General features: G+C 40.0%; 1 protein-coding gene across 2 annotated transcripts in view; it reads right to left on the bottom strand.

Moving 5' to 3' along the window:
- Window positions 1–17484, bottom strand: part of ZNF462 (zinc finger protein 462) — a 134982-nt gene that overhangs the window by 54563 nt on the left and 62935 nt on the right. For both annotated transcript variants that reach the window (XM_090274522.1, XM_090274523.1), the window contains exon 7: window positions 13549–13740. In XM_090274522.1, the coding sequence (XP_090130648.1) occupies window positions 13549–13740 (192 nt within the window). The remainder of the gene's footprint in view (window positions 1–13548; window positions 13741–17484) is intronic.

Genomic DNA, 17484 nt, shown 5'->3' with positions numbered 1-17484 from the left:
TTTTCAGTGAGAAAAAAAAGATCTTTATCATCACCACCACTATCATCATTACCAGCAGCTTCAACAGTAGCAAATTCACCAAGTAAAAACCTTTACCAAGCTTGATGCAGCTATAAATTCAGTAGAACAGTTTTGAATGCATTGGCTTACTTCAGACAACATTATACAGGGAGTAAAAGGAAACAGCTAAAATAGTTTAAATGTACTTAGCTGGACCATTTCCACTCACTTTCAAACAAGTTTTCTAAGTTCTAATAAAGTAAACAAAATGTTTGCACACTTTACAAAAACGTCAAACTCCATGGCGTTATTTTGAATCCTTGTTTTCAATGATTTTACTTATTTGTTATTTTTGTATGATGTCTTATAATACATGCAGTCAATCATTAGCTCTGATGTAAAGCTCAGTATCTGGTCAGGAATGTAATCTCCTAAATTTCAACATAGTTCCAAGGGGAAAAATAGGGACATGCTTTACATTACTGCATTTTATTTGTAACATTTAAAGTGGATTGTTGAGAGAGAGAGAGGGAGATCCCTGATTCTTAAACTGGGAAATAATTAAATGACTTTTGGAGTTGAAAAGTGACTTTTCAAGATTATAAAATACTCATTAGGTTATTTTGCCAGCACTGAGTTTTTATACAGGTTGTTGACTAGCTTCAAGGGACTGTTGTATTAAATGAAATGAGCTGAAGTTTGTAATTCAGTCAGAAGATGAGCAATAATCGATAGTTAATTCAAAATGCATATTGATCAATGCCAATAATAAAAACACTAATGACATCTGACACCCATTAGGACATCAAGTGCTAGAAAGTTTCTTATGTTTGTGGTTCCAAATTACCCCAAAGATCAAAAAAATTTAGATGAACAGGGTTCCAGAATAAGTATCATTTTCCAGTTACTGAATTATTTTAGACTCCTAAGAAACAGCTCATGATGTAAAAAAATTTCATTCAGCTTCCAATCTGACTGAAATTTTCTTTTTCATTAAAAAAAAAAAACAAAAAACCCACAAAAAACAAAAAACCTCATCACCCTGACCAGTGTGGCTCAGTTGGCTGGGTGTTGTTCTGCAAAGCTAAAGGTTGCCAGTTCAATTCTTGGTCAGGGCACATGCCTGGGTTGTGGGTTTGGTCCCCAGTTGGAGTGCATAGGAGAGGCAGCTGACTGATGGGTGTTCCTCTTCCTGTCTTTATCCATCCCTTCTCCTCTCTCTAAAGATAAATAAATAAAATCTTTAAAAAATCTTCGTCAACCTCTGGTTGATGACAAATTATCATAAACTAACAAGAAATTTTCTTTTATTCTACTACTTTAATAATATTTAATATTTCTACAATAATTTAGAATATGAAAGCATTTTTGTATATCATTTGATCCTGGAAATAACCTCATAAAGAATCACCATGATATTACGCATTAGAAATTGAGGCCCAGAGAAGGTGTATGATTTATCTTAGCACGCTCACCTCCGCCTAAGGCTGCATAGGCGGGGCGGTTGGTTCATGGCCTGCAATGTGGGTGGTATTTCCTGGATCTGGGCCTGCAGCCGCCCTCAAGCCAAACCTCAAACTCAGGGGTCCAACATCCCCTGTGCAGACTATTAAGGAAGATGATCTATGCAGAGAACTGGTTTTGAAAAGATCACTTGCCCCTAATATTCACTAGCTCCACTTGGGTGAAAACGGTTCCTCCTGGCATTTGCTCAATCAAAATGAACTGAACGATACACAGGAAGTCACGCTTGATGCCAGCACTGCAGCGACTCCAAAATTCCACTGGGGAAAAAAAGCTTACAAGTTGAGGAAGTGGTTCCATGGAGCCCTTGGATGCTTCCCCTGAGTGGGAGTGCCCGAGGGACGCCACCACCACCCAAATCCCTGCAGCAAGTCGGAAGGACTTGTGGTGCCATCAAATGTTGCAGCCCTGTTGCTGTCAATCACCCTCCCTCCCTTTCCGGTACAGCGAGCCCAGGGGCACAAGGAGCTTTCTCTGCCCGCAGGAGAGTCTGGTGCTGTGGGCCGGACTGGGCTCACACTTTACTTCCTGTGGCTTTAGAGGGCCAGCTCAGGCAGTCATCTCCTTCCATTGGGACAGTGATGATTAGTATAAAACCACCACCACTTTGCCCAATATATTACAAGTTTTAAAACTTCCTATATATTGTTTTTGCCATCTCTCAGTTTTAGAAGTGTCAGATAAATAAATAATAAGATCAATGAATAAAACAAACCTTAAATTTGCACTTGACTTACACAGGATGACCATCCCTCCCCCTTATAATTCTCAAGCCCTTTCTTGCTCTGGCAACAGGTGAATGGGTGCTCTTCTATGTATTCCACATTCTTCTCTCAGCATACTGTGATTCAGATAATATCCCAGAAAATCAGAAGTGAGAGAAACACAGTGAAAAGCACTATAACCTTTTTTAGAAAAATATGTTATGAGGGTAGAGGCACATAATAATAAAGCCACTGGAAAAATATAACTTAAAGAAGGAAAAAATAAATCTATTTTTTATTTAAACGTCAAACTTTATTTTTTAAAGTTATTTTTTTCCAGTCTTCCATTATGCAGGTAACATAACCAAGATGCAACAGTATACTGTGGATGTATTAGCAGAAATTATCTTATTTTATTGCTAACGTAACAATATAAAGAATTTACCCGTTTTAATGAGTTACTTGGGAATTTTCCTGACACTTTACTGTCTGCCTTTGAATTAGTTATCACAATTATTGTTTTTTTTTCTAACAGACATGTTGGTGGCTTTATTCCTGATTGTATGAAAGGCAGATGTGAATTTCTTCATCTTTCCTTCTCATATTCCTAATTAAAAACTTACCCATGGGCAAAATTTTAAAATACTGTAAAATTGGAGTAACAGTAAAATCACAACTCACAAGTACAGTAATTTGTGATTGCCACAGCTATTAACTATCTGGGTCCTCACTCCATTTCTTCACTATTAGCTTCAGGGCAGAAAGGATAGGCTGAAGCAATTTGCAAAGTCTAGCACTTCAGTTGTGACTCCATTTCAGTCTCTTTCACTCAAGAAGGTACCTTGGAATACTTACAAGTAAACTGACATTACAGAGGGATAAATCTGAATAGGCACTAATTTATTTTTAAAAGTAAATCCAATTTATGGTTAACAAAGATAACCCTGAGAACAGACTGGAAAAGCTTGACATTAGCACCAAGAAAACTGGCTAAAATCAGCAGTGCAGAGGGAGGGTTATTCAGGGTTGGGGTCTGGCAGGTTGGAGAGAAGAGGACAAGGGACACAAGGATGCTGGAGAAGGTCCCTTTGAAACAAGTCTCTCCAGGGTCTGGGTTGGGGAGAGGAGGGTTGGGTAGTGGTCAGAGAGAATTTAAGTTTGAGACGTTGGGGGTGGAACCATTATAGTGAATTCAGTCACAGGTGAATGGTGGTTGGTGCAGACTTAGGAAGGAGGTACATCTTTAGCTGAAGTGGCCAAGTACAGTCATCCCTCCATATCTGTGGGGATTTGTTTCAGGGCTGCAGCAGATGCCAAAATTTACAAATGCGCAAGTCTCTTATATACGATGGCACAGAACAATGCACATGACCAGCTCTCCGCATTCATGGATTCCCAACTGTGGTTGAAAATACGGTTTTCTATCCACAGTTGGTTGAATCCATGGATGCAAAATCTAGGGACACAGAGGGCCAATTGTGTATTTATTGAAAAAAACAAACAAACAAAAAACTCACGCGTAAATAGACCCACATAGCCCAAACCTGTATTGTTCAAAGGTCAACTGTATTTGCTAAGTCATTATCATTGAGTCTAGTATTGAAATTCCAGAGCATGATGGTCATGGCTGGAGTAAAAAGGTCGGCTCCGTGAGCCTGGCACTGAGTTCAATTAGAAAGGTAAAAGAACATTCCAGAAGGTGAGGAGGAGGGAATAAGCAGAGAGCGAGTATTTGAAAAGGGACTGTTAGTGAAGAAAGCTGAAATATTCTCACAAAGTGGCAAAAAGGAAGGAATATGTTCCCTCCTTTTATTGGCTGCTTGGAAGAAAGGGATTATTAGTCCCTTTGGTTGCAGAAAGGTGAAAGGGATATGGTGTTGCCAGTGGGGAGGGAGGGAGGTCCACGTTAGCTGGAGGAGGGAGTTGTGATCAAGGAAATAACACAAGAGTGATGGACAGCAGGTCACTTTTCCACGCAGCCCAGTTCCTCTGCTTTTCCCAGACATTCTGTGGCACACCTGAGCTCACAGTCAGTGCAATTCCCAGGCTTTTTCACACTTAAATGCTTGTTTTGTCGGTTCTCCTTGGGTGTGGTTCATTTTGCCACCCTCACGCAAATCAAGAAAAATTTACTGAATGGCCTGCCAAGTGCCAGGGCTCTGCAGCAGCCCTTGACCTCAGAGAGCACATAGTTTAGGTGGGCAGACAGATATGATAACTGCCAATTATAGACTATTTGGCAAGTCTAGTAAAGGAAGTGAATAGTAGGGTCAGAAGCCACCCAACCTATTTCATATTTATCCCCTTGCAAAATCTCATTTTCAGCTCATTACTCTGAACAGTCTAGACAGTCTGTAATCTTGATTTTGTCATTTAACTTATGGACCATTTGCCAATATTTCAAATGCATTAAGTCTGAAGCAGTGGCAAAAAGACACTTAAGTAATTTTTTAGATGATGAATGAGCCTTAAAATGAAATAAATTAGTGAATTTTCACCTTAAACACATATATCACATACACAAAAATACTTGAAGCCTTTAAAGACTTAATATTTGAAGAGGAACTATTATTGTTTGTTTTCAGATATGGACCCTCATGTTTTAAAACTACACTGAGCCAAACTGAGAAAACTTTTCAAGTGAGAGTAAGAATATGAAAAAAAAAAAGTATATTATGGTCCCAATTTTGAGAAATAATTAACCTGTTTGTATATGCATAAAAACAACTAGGTGACTCTAGAGCAAACTGTTAGTAGAGATTATTTTGAATTCTCAGAGAGGCTGGCATTACAGGTGACCCTTACAATCTGTTATGTACTTCCATAAAGCTGGTTTTTAATCATAAATAGGTATTATTTTTCTAATTAGAAGGAAAATCTATGCAGGCATCTTAAAAGGGCTACCTACCGCCCATGACTATTTTTAATGCACATTCTTGAAGACCTGCAGGTACTAGCTTGATGTACCTATTGTTCAAAAGTACCCTACACTTCCAAATAGGACAGGGACCTTGTTGCTGGTTTTCCTTATTCAGCTTGCTTCTTAAGGATCTCTTTCCAGTATTAAGTACCTTTGGAGTCTGGCTCTACCTCTCCTCACCCCAACTGTCCTCCACTGACTTCCCTACACACCCACCACTCTAGCCAGACTGGTCTCCTTGTTGTCCCAAGATCCCTTCTTCTGTAAGTATGCTCACTTCTAATACTCCTTCTGCCTGGAATGGACTTTCTTCTGCCCCTGTAAAAATCTTACTTACCCGCCAAGGCCCAGCCTGAGCTGCACCTCTCCAAAGAAGCCCTCCAGGACTCATCAATTCCTCCTCTTCTTTAAGGCTACTGCTATTAAAATCCAAATGCACAATAACTCACTTCTATTCTGCTCTTTCAACCTAACACTATCTGTAGCTCTATTAACTTAAGCTCTAAATAATCAATCCACAATAAAAACCTGGCCCTAGTTTCCTATGGAAAATTCCAGTATCCCCACACATAAAAGATGAGGCTTTGCCCTAGACACTCTGGACATTTACGGATGTGTGTTTCTGCTGAGTCTTCAATGAGATGACACAAAAGTTAACTGAACATGGGTTTTGGGCTTAGACAGGCTCCACCACATACATGTTTCGTGATTGATGGACTCATCATTCCATTCCTCAGGGTCTCAGTTTCCTTCTCTATTAAATGAGACTTAATAATTTATACCTCCAATTTAGTAGACATAATACTTCAGATGACAAACCCATCCTTATTATAAACCAAGATGGATGAATTTCACACGGGTCAGGGGGTAAAAATAACTAGCAATGTTAAAAAAAAAAATTCAAGGACTAGAAGAAGGGTTTAGAAGGCCCTGCACTGCTTGATGCAGCTATCACTGCAGCTTTGGAGGGCTCACAGTGCATGCAAATAACAGATGACGTAAGGACCATGGCTTGTATAAGTCATCTAAGAATAGTTTGTGTCCTCGAGGAAGTTGAAGAACCTAGCCCTAGGATGACTTCTCAAAGAGTGGTATACTGGTGAATAAAACCTTAGCTACACCCTGCACTCTCAGCCAAAGATATCCTTTGGGTTTGAACTTGATGACTCTGAAACTGCAAAGTAGAAAAATCTATATGGCAGGAACCTTTCTCTTCCTGGGTATCAACAGCAAGGGACTGAGTCCAGCAAAAAGCAAGCAGAGCCTCCTACCTGAACCGCTCATGTCAAGCTGGCCTCTTTCCTCTCGCCAGTTTTATTTAACCAGCAGCAGTGCGACTTTTCCACAGGATATTATTTAGAATTATTAAGGATTTAACAGGAAAATATGTACATTGTTTGAATATGCTTTCCCGGGCCATACCATCAAATCTCATGTAATTTATTTTAAAAATAAATAATAGTTATTTCTAAAAGGTTAATTCTGGCATCTTCTTCTCATCTCAGCACTTAAAAAAATCTTTTTCACAGAACTGTCTTGCTCAGGACATGACCTCTTCTACAGTAAGGAAGGCTGTCCCAGAATTTGTACCTCTCAATTACATCTCGCTCATGCTAGCCTTCCCAAATCCCATTCTCTTCTTGCTGCTTGCGCAAAACCCTCTAATGCAGAACAGTATTTGAAAGCAAGGAGACAACCTGGGAGACATAAGAAGGCTCAAGAGAGTTTGAGGAATTTTATATCAAACATAATTGGACTACAATATCTAGCTCCAGTTCCAGGGAAATAAAATTTGAGGGAGGCAATGATTAAGACAAGCGAAAAAATTTTCTTTCAAAAAAGAACCAAGATTAGTCACTTAATAACAACTGAACATATTTTCTGCTAAGGAATAGATTTCTTCTCCCTTTTAGCTTCTTCCTATAACTGAGATTCTGGAGGACTTAAGGTAATTTCCAACCATGAGATGCAAAAGTCAGATGTGGAACTATGAAGCAAATTCTAGTGTTGCTAGAAACTAGCTCTGAATGAGTCAGGTAGTATATGCTTATATTTCTGATGAAAAAATGTTTTTCTTGGCATGGGAATAGGGAGATGATTAGTTGACTAAGTTCCCAGGACATGCAAAGCTTACACCTGGGATATTTTTTAATCCTTGGCACATGAAACTGTGGCTAATTCAAAAAGTCCCAGAAATCTCAGGCAGGTGGATTTCTTGGAAGGATACATAACGTGATATTCAACTTCAGGGTGGTGATAATTTTGGAGGCTTCCTATTTGCCATTGAGGTCAAGTTCTAATAATTTAACCTCTGAAGACTTCTGGGTTTCTAATAGAGGATTCAGCATCACCTGTGGCACTTCACACCACTGGAGTTGCAAACCTCTAAGTCTTTATAGTAGGAATGCCATTCTTCATTATAAGCATTAAAATAAACTCCAGATCACATTTTAATGTAGAAATTCTGATATCAAAAGGGAAGGTTAGTATTCTCCGGTCAGATAATTTTGAGACCAGCTGAACCTATTAAACATTATGGTCAAGCCATTAAAATTATGCCTTGTATCTCATGTGCTATAAATGATATAAATCTTTGTACTTCACAACTATTCACCTGAGAGTCTCCATTTCATTATTGTCATTTTTAAAGAAACCACCTCTTCTTTCCTTTACCCCAAGAGAAATCTGATTGCAATTGGAACCTGTGTGGAAGGTCGGATGCCCTAGCAACTAATTGGATCCTCTTAAAGGTTGAATTTTATGTCTGACCTATTTAGAAATCTGAAAAGCTTCTCTTTGAAAAGCAGGCATCTCAGATCTTAATTTTTAAGTGTCAAGTATTGCTTGTAGTCAAGGTTAAGTGAGTTGATAGTTTGGCACTAGATACAACATAATTCTTGAGAACATTTTCTCTTAAGCTTAAATGTAATTCACATGCTAATGCTTTTAAAGCTCTAAGACCCTACATATATAAAATAAAGAATATATTTCAGCCAAGTTACATTTTAAGTGACATCTAGGAGTAGCCTACCTGTTAAATACAAAGGTCTATGACATTTATTAAAGACTGGGCTAATTTCATGGGTATTACTGTATCTTTTCCCCTCTAGTCATCTATGTATGGCAAAGGTCATTGACATCCATGGGCCGAACCTGGTGTCCCCTTTGCTTTTGCACATAAAGTTTTATTGGAACAGCGCCATGCCCATTTGTCTACATGTTGGTTGTGGCGACTTTCACATTACAGTCACAGATGAGTTGTGGTAACACAGACTCTAATGACCCACAGAGCTGAAAATATTTCTATCTTGTCCTTTACAGAGAAAGTTCTTCGCATCATTGATTTATGGTTTGTAGAAACTGACCAGTCTAAATCTCATAAACAGGTGTCTTTGAATGAATGTATTGTGTTAAAATTCCAGTGGGTAAAATTTTCAGGTAGAATAGAAAATTTTATTAATCTACCAGTTTTATTGTATGGTTTCACACTACAGGTTCTCTGAATGTAGATTTAGCTACTACCAACACTGCATATTTTTTCAACAAAGAGAAGAAGAGAGCTCACTCCAGGGTCAATGGCTGTGTGCATCTGCTCCCAGAAGGGGCCCTCCCAACAGAGGACCACACTGGTAATGCCAACTCTGCAGCCCCACTGTACTTCCTGTCTCCTTCTGAGAGATGGAAAGACTCACAACCTGTCTCAGTCTTCAGTTTCCCAAGTCCACAGAAGACCTCACTGTGCAAGGAACAATGGCAATGTCCCAAATGTTCTTTGTCAAGAAAGATCTTTTCTTGGCAGAATGATGTGTCAGAAAATTTCTCTTAAAATAGTCCCTAAGGTTTCATCTCTGGATTGGTTCTCTTTGAACTAGCCTCTTAAATGGGAATGAAATAAATGTACTCTTGTGCAATTTGGTTCTATGGATTTAGAAATGTTATGAGGCTCATGACAATTAATTGTAGTAAAAATTGTGATGTCTCCAAGAAATTATTGATCAGTCAAGAGAAGTCAGTATTAGTAAGTACCTACCTAACTGCCCCCATTTGAAAATCAGGGGACAGATACAATAGCATATCTACAAATACAAAGAGAGCACCGAGATCAGCAATAAAACAGTAATCAGAGTGGGCAGTAAAAGCTGTTCTTTAGAGAACGTCAAAGTCAGACAGGGAGGAAATTCTTCCACATTCTCCGCAGAGCTCTTTCAAAGGCACAGGAGTACAAATGAAGAAGCTGATGCTAGCGGTATCAAGAACAGAGATGGCTGCAAACACCAGTATCTGTTAGGGAGTCCCCTCTGGAATGGGAGAAGTGTGACTAAATGATAAACCATAAATGCAATGAAGAGGACTTTGACTTTGATATGATGACAAAAAGTGCCTGTCGGTCTTTGATGAGAGGTCTGTTGATAAAAATACTGTTTGTAGCAAATATTATGCTAGAGTTTAGAACAGAAAAGCCAACTGAGAAGTAATAATAAAAATATCTTTCACACACACACACACAAATCAGAAAGCTCCTTACAACATTGTCCTATTAATTCAGAAGAGCAATGACTTCTTTGCTGGGTGGACAATAGTGAGACCAATATTATAAACGGGGGAACATCACAACCAAGAGTTCTTGGGTTTCCCTTGGGTTGCTAACCAAGGCATGAATTAAATAACTATGTTGCCCTCATTCACCTTATTTATTTTACACCTGGTCTTAGTGTCTCATTTTTGTTTTAAATACATCATAGTAGCTATTTCCTAAAGCAGGCAATTCCATACAGTATAACTGCGTAGAAGAAATAAAATAATCTATTCTTTGGGGGGAAATTCAAGGGAGTAAAAAGATGGAATGTCACCACTGGCCTGACTTCTTATAAATGATATAGCTGAATATTAAATTATTTATCCACTGCCCATGCATTGTATGGTTTCTCAGACCTAAACAAATCTCCAAAGTAAACTACGCTGTTCCAGTTTCTTTGTTATTTTATAGAAGTGTGTGTGTATGTGTATTTTTCTGTACTGACAGCAGAGACATGGAAAAAGCCTGATAAAACCCAGTCCTGTATTTTATATGGCAGGAGAAGGAACCCAGTAAACACAAACAGAGCAGAGCACTTCCTTTTGCTGACAACCTTATGATTTCCCCTTAATGCATTGTTTAGAACAGCAACGCATTACGTGTCATTTCCCATTATCCTATGCACAGAACCAGTAACACACAGCGTAGCTTTTCTTTCAAACAACCAATGAAGAAGAATACATAGAAGATTCATGTATTGGTGAAACCTGTCCAGACTGACAGCCCAGAGCGCAAGAGCTCTGTTTATGCACAGAACAGGTGTGTGGCCAGGCAGCTGGGGTGAAACCTCCTCTCTACCTTCTCAGCCCTTCTCAGCTTCCTGCTCTTGCAGGCTTCCCTCAGGGTTGGGAGGGGGCACAGCTTTGGGAGAACCTTCTTTCTCAAGGCTGTGTCCTTCTGCCAAAGAAGACTGGCTGGCTTGCTCTCAAGACTGCAAGCATTTGACAATTGCAAATAGCAGTGAGCATGACAAGTCATTTTCTTCACATCCCTCACTGGGGAATCAGAAAGCCAAGGACACACTGGTGATTTCCCAGGTTTTATGGATCTCTACTCTCCCCCAAGCCTGCAACACATTTTTGGTTCTTGTGTTCACAGTGTCCTGGCATCTGCAGTGTGGGAAACCTTAACTGAGAGCCAATAGCCCCACAGCTTCTCCCTATTAAAATGTGCAATTGGGTTTCACAGGCGTGTTTCAAACACCATTCAAGGCGTGATTTACAGGCTACTGTCTAGCCCCACAGCTGTTTTATTCACCCTCCAGACTTAGCCGTTTACAGGAATCCACCACTCAGCTCCCTGGTACATAGTCTTCTCATTTTCCACTTCCTCCATCACTCTTGTGAGTCCAAAACTATGCAAGACCTATAGTAAGGATTCAAGAAACTATTTACTGAATGAATAAACTATTCGATGCCTTCTTTCTGCTTACTCCACCCTCTAATCAAAAATTTTTTCATCAAATTAAATGCATCACTTCTGGCCCATTGATATTGGTTATTTATATATGTTAAAAACAGCAGAGGCCTCACTACATTGTTGCCACCCAGGGCTCTCATGGTCACTATGTTCTTTCTTTAGAAGAAAAAAGTACCACTTCTATGTATTGGAAATTATCTTCCTGTGGCTGAATAAAGACAGACTATCTGTGTTATGCATAGTTACTCAATATTACGTCACCGTGATTCTGTCACCACCCTCCCCAAGGTCCTAACCTCATCTAGCGTCCAGGAATCTGAAATCAGCCCCCAAAAGGTTAAGTCTCAGGCTTAGGGTTGTGATTAGTTCAGATGTAGGTACTTATACCATCTTCTAAGTATTTGATTTTAAACTGTTGGAAGAACAGAATGGTACTGATACTCTCTTCTGATTCTTCCATGTACAGTAAAGCTCTTGGTATAGAGTATGGATTCAGGAAGTTCACCGAATTGAACTCTTCTCAGCCTTTATGTAGAGGAAGATAATCCATGCAGTCAGTGGTCTGCAGGATTCCCTTGTCCCTGTGACTGAGATCCACCTTTCTAGTGAGAAGGCCAAAGGAAAAGGAAGGTACGACACTAAGAGAAATGTCCCAGATAAAGTCTTTGCTGGAAATGGTGTTTGGATGGATCAGTTTCACCCACACGGCTCCACAGGTACAGCTTGCATTTCAGACGAAGGCAATTCATTAAAAATCATGGTAGTAAAGATCTTAAAATTCACATCAAACTATATTTTGCCCTTTGCTGCAACATAATGATCTTTTCCAATGCACAGAATGTCAAGGTGCAAAGGGGACATTTTCTGTACTCTCCCCACCCCCAGCTTCGAGACCGTACGTTTTCCTGGAGAACAACAAGATGGGCTCCCTACTACACAGCAGTTGAGGAGATATAGTGTGTTCACTTCATCACAAGCCATAGTCATAATAACAAGCCTTCTTTGTTAAACACATGTCCTTTAAGACAGAAGCTATTGAATATATCCCAGTGTTTAATGATTTGCAGAGGAAAGGCCACCAAGTTCTACAACTCAGTAAAGGCAGCTGTTAATTTCAGAACTTACCTTTCCTGTCCCTCCTACAGCTATCTTCTTAGAGACCTCATGAATAAAAATCATTCATTTATTCCCTTGATAATTTGATAATTAGACCATGTTGACATGTTGGGCTGTCAGATTTTCAGGTTACCTGAAGAGTCAATATCTTTAAACCCTTACATTAAAAATAACTCAGAATTCATGCTCCTTATACAAGGTCTCCAAGGCCAGAATTTCAAACGATGAGAATCACAGGAACAAAATGACCACTTGTTAAGTACCTACCATGTGTCAGAAGTTGTATTAGGCATTTCATCTAATTCTCATTAGTGTACACTTTCGCATTAGTACCTGAAGATAGAGTTATCTTTATCCAATTTTATACGTGAGTATAGGAAGCTAAGATTGCCCAGGAATACAAAATTGGCACTAAGAAAAGTAAGATTCAAAGCCAGGGCTTTGTTCCGAAGAGCCCATGAACTTTCTTTCTAGTCCACTAAGCTCCTCCCAAGAACATAATAGCAGACTTTGGGAAACAGCCTGTTCCTTGACCTGGGAGACATTCAAACTGGTGTAATCAAAACACTTTTGTTCCTTGGTGTGATCAAAACAATAAATGATCCATTTGCTCACTAAGCCACACCTGTAATGAACCCATTCTCTCTCTCTCTCCCTCCCTTACAACTTCTGTTACATTGCCAGTGAGGAGATCCCCTCCATAGCTTCCTGTACTTCTTATGAGGCTCTGAAGCTGGGCAATTCAACCCTCCTCCCAAATGATGCTTTCTCAACATCCTCTAGGTATTCAAAAAAAAAAAAAAAAAATCACTGCAATACCCCCAAATTATCTTGTGACCCAACAGGACATGTTCACCCTACCCATTCACCCTTTCCATTCCTACTCTGAGTTTTGTGTCATTAATTTACATATCTCACATCCCAAACACTTCAAAGCACATATGTATTTTAAGAACAAGACAGAATATAAATACATAAACAAAGAAATAAATGACTGGTATTCCAGCCTCTTTCTAGCTCACAATGGAAGAATCCAACACTAACCCATCCCACACATTGCGCTCTTTCCACAAGCCACGCTCATGTGAGTCGGCACCAAACACATGCCCCCAGAGTTCACAACACCTTCCAACTCTGATTTCTATACTGTTTCCACCTTTTCATATTTCTTCCTTCACTTGAACCACCGTATTTCTGCATAAGATTTTCCTCTAGAAAGAATGGTTGGCAATTAATCCCAGCCCACCTCAACCCGAAGTGGTTAATTCTGGCTGGGCAGCCCATTTTACCATTGGAGTCTTCCACTTCTTCAGCTGGGGTAGCTTTTTGAGAGGAGTGGTGGGTGTGGGAGGAGAGAAGACTGACAATTCGTGGCCTGGGGAGGGTCAGGGCTTTTCCGTGGACCTTGAGGGAGTGTTCCTTTAACTGGCTGATTGTCATGGTGGAAAATGAGCACCAAGAACACTTGTAGGCATGTTCACCTGGAAGAAGTTGGGGGCAAGGAACAAGAGGAAAGGAGGGCAGAAGATGGGGTGGGAAACAAAATAACATGGTTAACTCACTCTGCAGAAAAGCTGCTCAAGCTTCCGGGTCCGAGCACCCTCACAGACCACCCACCCACCCATTCCCACAGCCACAGCACTCCTTTGGGACTGAAACTCGCCAAGGAGCTCCATAATCAAGTGACCTGGTTCCTTTTCGTTCCATGCTCTACTTACTGGAGGAGCCTGTGGGCTATTTCCCCACAGGGAGCAAAACCAAATGTCTATGATACCTCCATCAGAAAGGCTTCCCATCTCTCCTTCCTCTTCTCTGTACTAGAAATGGCTGTGCCAATTTTCATTCAATGTTGCCTGATAGCATCAGCAGAAAATAACATGCTTAATTCTCAATCCAAGGGTCTATCAGTGGTTTTCCAGCACAAAGTCACTCAATGGAAGTATACTGTGCTAGTCTCATTCTTTACTTCCTTGTTGACTCTACACATCCTCGATTCCACACATCCCATAGTGATTTGGGGCTTTTTTTTGGGACCAGCTCACAAACCTCAGCATAAAACCCCATTTCCCTATATAATCAATAATACAGAAATGTGTAAAAATAAGTCATTTTTTAAACTAAGATAGAGAGTTATGTATAGTGTATGTGTGTGAATCTCCTCTTTTTTCAATAAACAGGATATTTCAGTTAAAGTATTTTTCTTTTAATTATTTTCATACCACTGAAATGCAACACAAATCACTATGACTAAATTAAATGAGAGTATGATTTACCTTTGCCCTAAGTCAGCTTTTCAATTAATTGCATTTTAGAAGCGAGGGTATGGCATAGCATAATATGTTGCTGTGTTGCCCTGGTACAATCAACTCAGAAAGCAATTTTGTCTTTTATAACAACAGGTTTAGGATGGTCACGTCTGCAATGCAGTGATTCTACTTCTGAGAATTTATATTAAGGAAATATCCTTTGATACACAGAAAGCTTTATTTATAAATAAACATTTATTTGTGCTTGAAAAAGATACAAAACCCCCTACATTACCAACCATAGGGAAATGATTTAAGTAAATGTGGCTTATCTTCTTGAAGAATTATCATTTTCTAAAAGAGTTTATAATGATACAGAAAAAACAAATACTCAGATAAATACACAGGTAGGCATAATATATTTTAGATTAAATTATAATCACAATTGTTAAAAATAATTGGAGGAAATGGTTGAAAGAAAAGACTGTCAAATGTTAACAACAGTGGTCTTCAGATAATGAGCTTATGGATGACAGACTATATTTTCTTCACTTTTCCGTTTTCTTTAATTAACAAGTATTTTTAAAATTTACTTTTAAGGGGAAGTTTAAAAACCAGAGGAGAGAAAAGAGAAGGAAGCAGAGGACTAAGAGGAGAAGAAAGGCCAGTGAAAATAGCTGAGGGCAGAGTTCAGCCTCGGTCTTGAGTTTACTAAGAGAAGCAGAACTGGGAGACAAACCTCTGCCCTCGTTTCACCAGGTGAGAGGGTTACCTCCTTGCCACTAAATGCTTTCACATCCCAAGTTCTGCGTAAAGCCTCCTTTCCACCACTGATGACTCCCAGAGCTTGCCTTTCCAAGAAAGTCTTGAACCTAACCTTGAATTATACAACATGCTACAGCCCAAGGCAGAACAGACATTCAAAGAAGTCAGAGGATCTGAACAGAACACCTGTCAGGTGTTCCCCCAGCCATTACCTAGGAGTTACAGGATAATGCTGGGCCATGGACAATGGGATTTGCTAATATTATAAATATTAGTTTATACACACACACACGCATACATATTGTAAATATATATTACATATACAAGGTGGGGCAAAAGTAGGTTTACAGTTGTTCATATGGAAAATACTACAGTAATAAAGTGTTTTGCATAAGCACAACTGTAAACCTACTTTTGTCCCCCCCTTTAGAATATATAACAATAGCACTGCTCTCTTGATTCTATTTTCAATCTTTTAAATCCAAGCCTGGCTATATGAACTTTCGTTAGTGGTTGTAAGTATCCCAACTTGAAAGAGAATTCAAATCCAGGTTATTAGGTTTGTCTACATGACTTTTTATCACTTAAAATAAGATTTAAAAAAATCCATCTACAACAAACAAGATGAGTCAAGAGTCCTTTGGAAAATGTATTGGCTTTCTCTAAGTCAAGTCACTGTCAGTGGCTGAGGGCCATTCCTGGACACCAAGGCCCCAGGGCCGGAGAGAGCTGAATTCCATTGCTCCCACTCTCTCTCTGGGTGCTTCCTTCTCTCCAAAAACTGAGCACAGAAGGCCAGTCTGCCTGGCCAGCTCCAAGAACATACACTTTAGCTCACTGCCCTGGAGCCAATGTACAGCCTCTGGCACTCTTTCAAAGCCCTTCCTACAGGCCAAATCATTTACCCAATTCCCACTGCAAAAGCGCTTTTGACAAGGCTGGGGCCTATGGGTAAAAACACCAGGATGGTGTCCCAGCTGAATAATTTACAATATGCAGTTAGAAAAACATGGCCTGAACCCCTAAGCTTCTTACTCCATGAACTTCAGTGGATTTTTCCTGGAGATATAAAAATACTGACAGATAGAAAAAAAAGCCCATTTGGCTAATCCTCCTGTCCCATTCCCCACCCCTAGGGGGGCCCAGGGCATCTGGAAGACTTCAGTAGTTTTACTCCATTAAGCCAGTTCAACAGGACCCAATACTCAGGAGATAGCGGAGACAAGATCATATTTCCCCCGGGAAGGCGGAGATGGCAAAAGCAAAGGAAGGACTCAGGTTCTGGGTGGTTTTTATAACGTCACAAGAGAAGCTAAAAAAAGAGAGTTGTAGCTGCCTGCAGATTTTCAAGTGAGGATCTAAATACCTTAGCTGAGGAAACTCAGGGAGGAGATTCAACTTGTAAAAGAATTTGATAGTACAGGTAGGTATTCTGAGGCCTCATTTCCCCCAATTCCCTTTGTGTTTGATATAAGTTCCTCTGAGGTTGTCAAAACCTCTGAGCAGGCCACCGGCTGCCGTTGAGCTGGGGGTTCTGAGAGTGAGAAAATCAGGAGCCCTCATGCCCGCCCCACTGCCTCGCCAACATCATGCCTCTTTTAGTTCTTGGCTAGTCCTGATTATCTACCTGCAGGTACTCTCTATCATATGCAAAGTAGGGAGGAGGAGAAAAGAGGGAGGCAGCATCTTGTCAGTGACAAGGATGTGTTTGTTCTGGAGTCAAATTCTTCGTGAATGGATTACATGGCTTTGAGCAGGTCACTTCATTCGGTGTCTCTGCAACCTCATCTGAAACTGAGGGTGCCAACAACACTTACCCTTTAGGACTGTCATGAGGATTAAATACGAGGGGGGGGACTTCCCCCAAATAGAATCTATTTATTAAGAATTGTGTATTTATTCTTACACTTTTAAACTTTAGTCACCTTCAAAATACTCTCCATTTGATGCCATGCATCTATCGAGATGTTTTTTCCACTGCTCAGTTTTTGAACTTGTCGGTTTTGGTGCTTTTAATGCTTCTGTCATTTTTTTGTTTTGCCTCTTCCACACCGGCAACACGTTCCCTTTGAGGACTTTTTTTCATCCCGGGAAACAAAAAAAAAAGGCACTCGGGGCAAGATCAGGTGAATAGAGAGGGTAGGGTATGGGGGTCCAGCTGTTTATGGTCAAAAACTGCTGAACACTCACTGTGGAGGGGGCTGGTGTGCTTTT

This window comes from Furipterus horrens, unplaced genomic scaffold, assembly GCF_987537825.1.
Source record: "Furipterus horrens unplaced genomic scaffold, mFurHor1.1.pri manual_scaffold_4, whole genome shotgun sequence".
NCBI classification, from domain to species: Eukaryota; Metazoa; Chordata; class Mammalia; order Chiroptera; family Furipteridae; genus Furipterus; species Furipterus horrens.
Note: the sequence above shows the minus strand (reverse complement) of the source record. Positions and strands in the feature narration are given on the sequence as shown.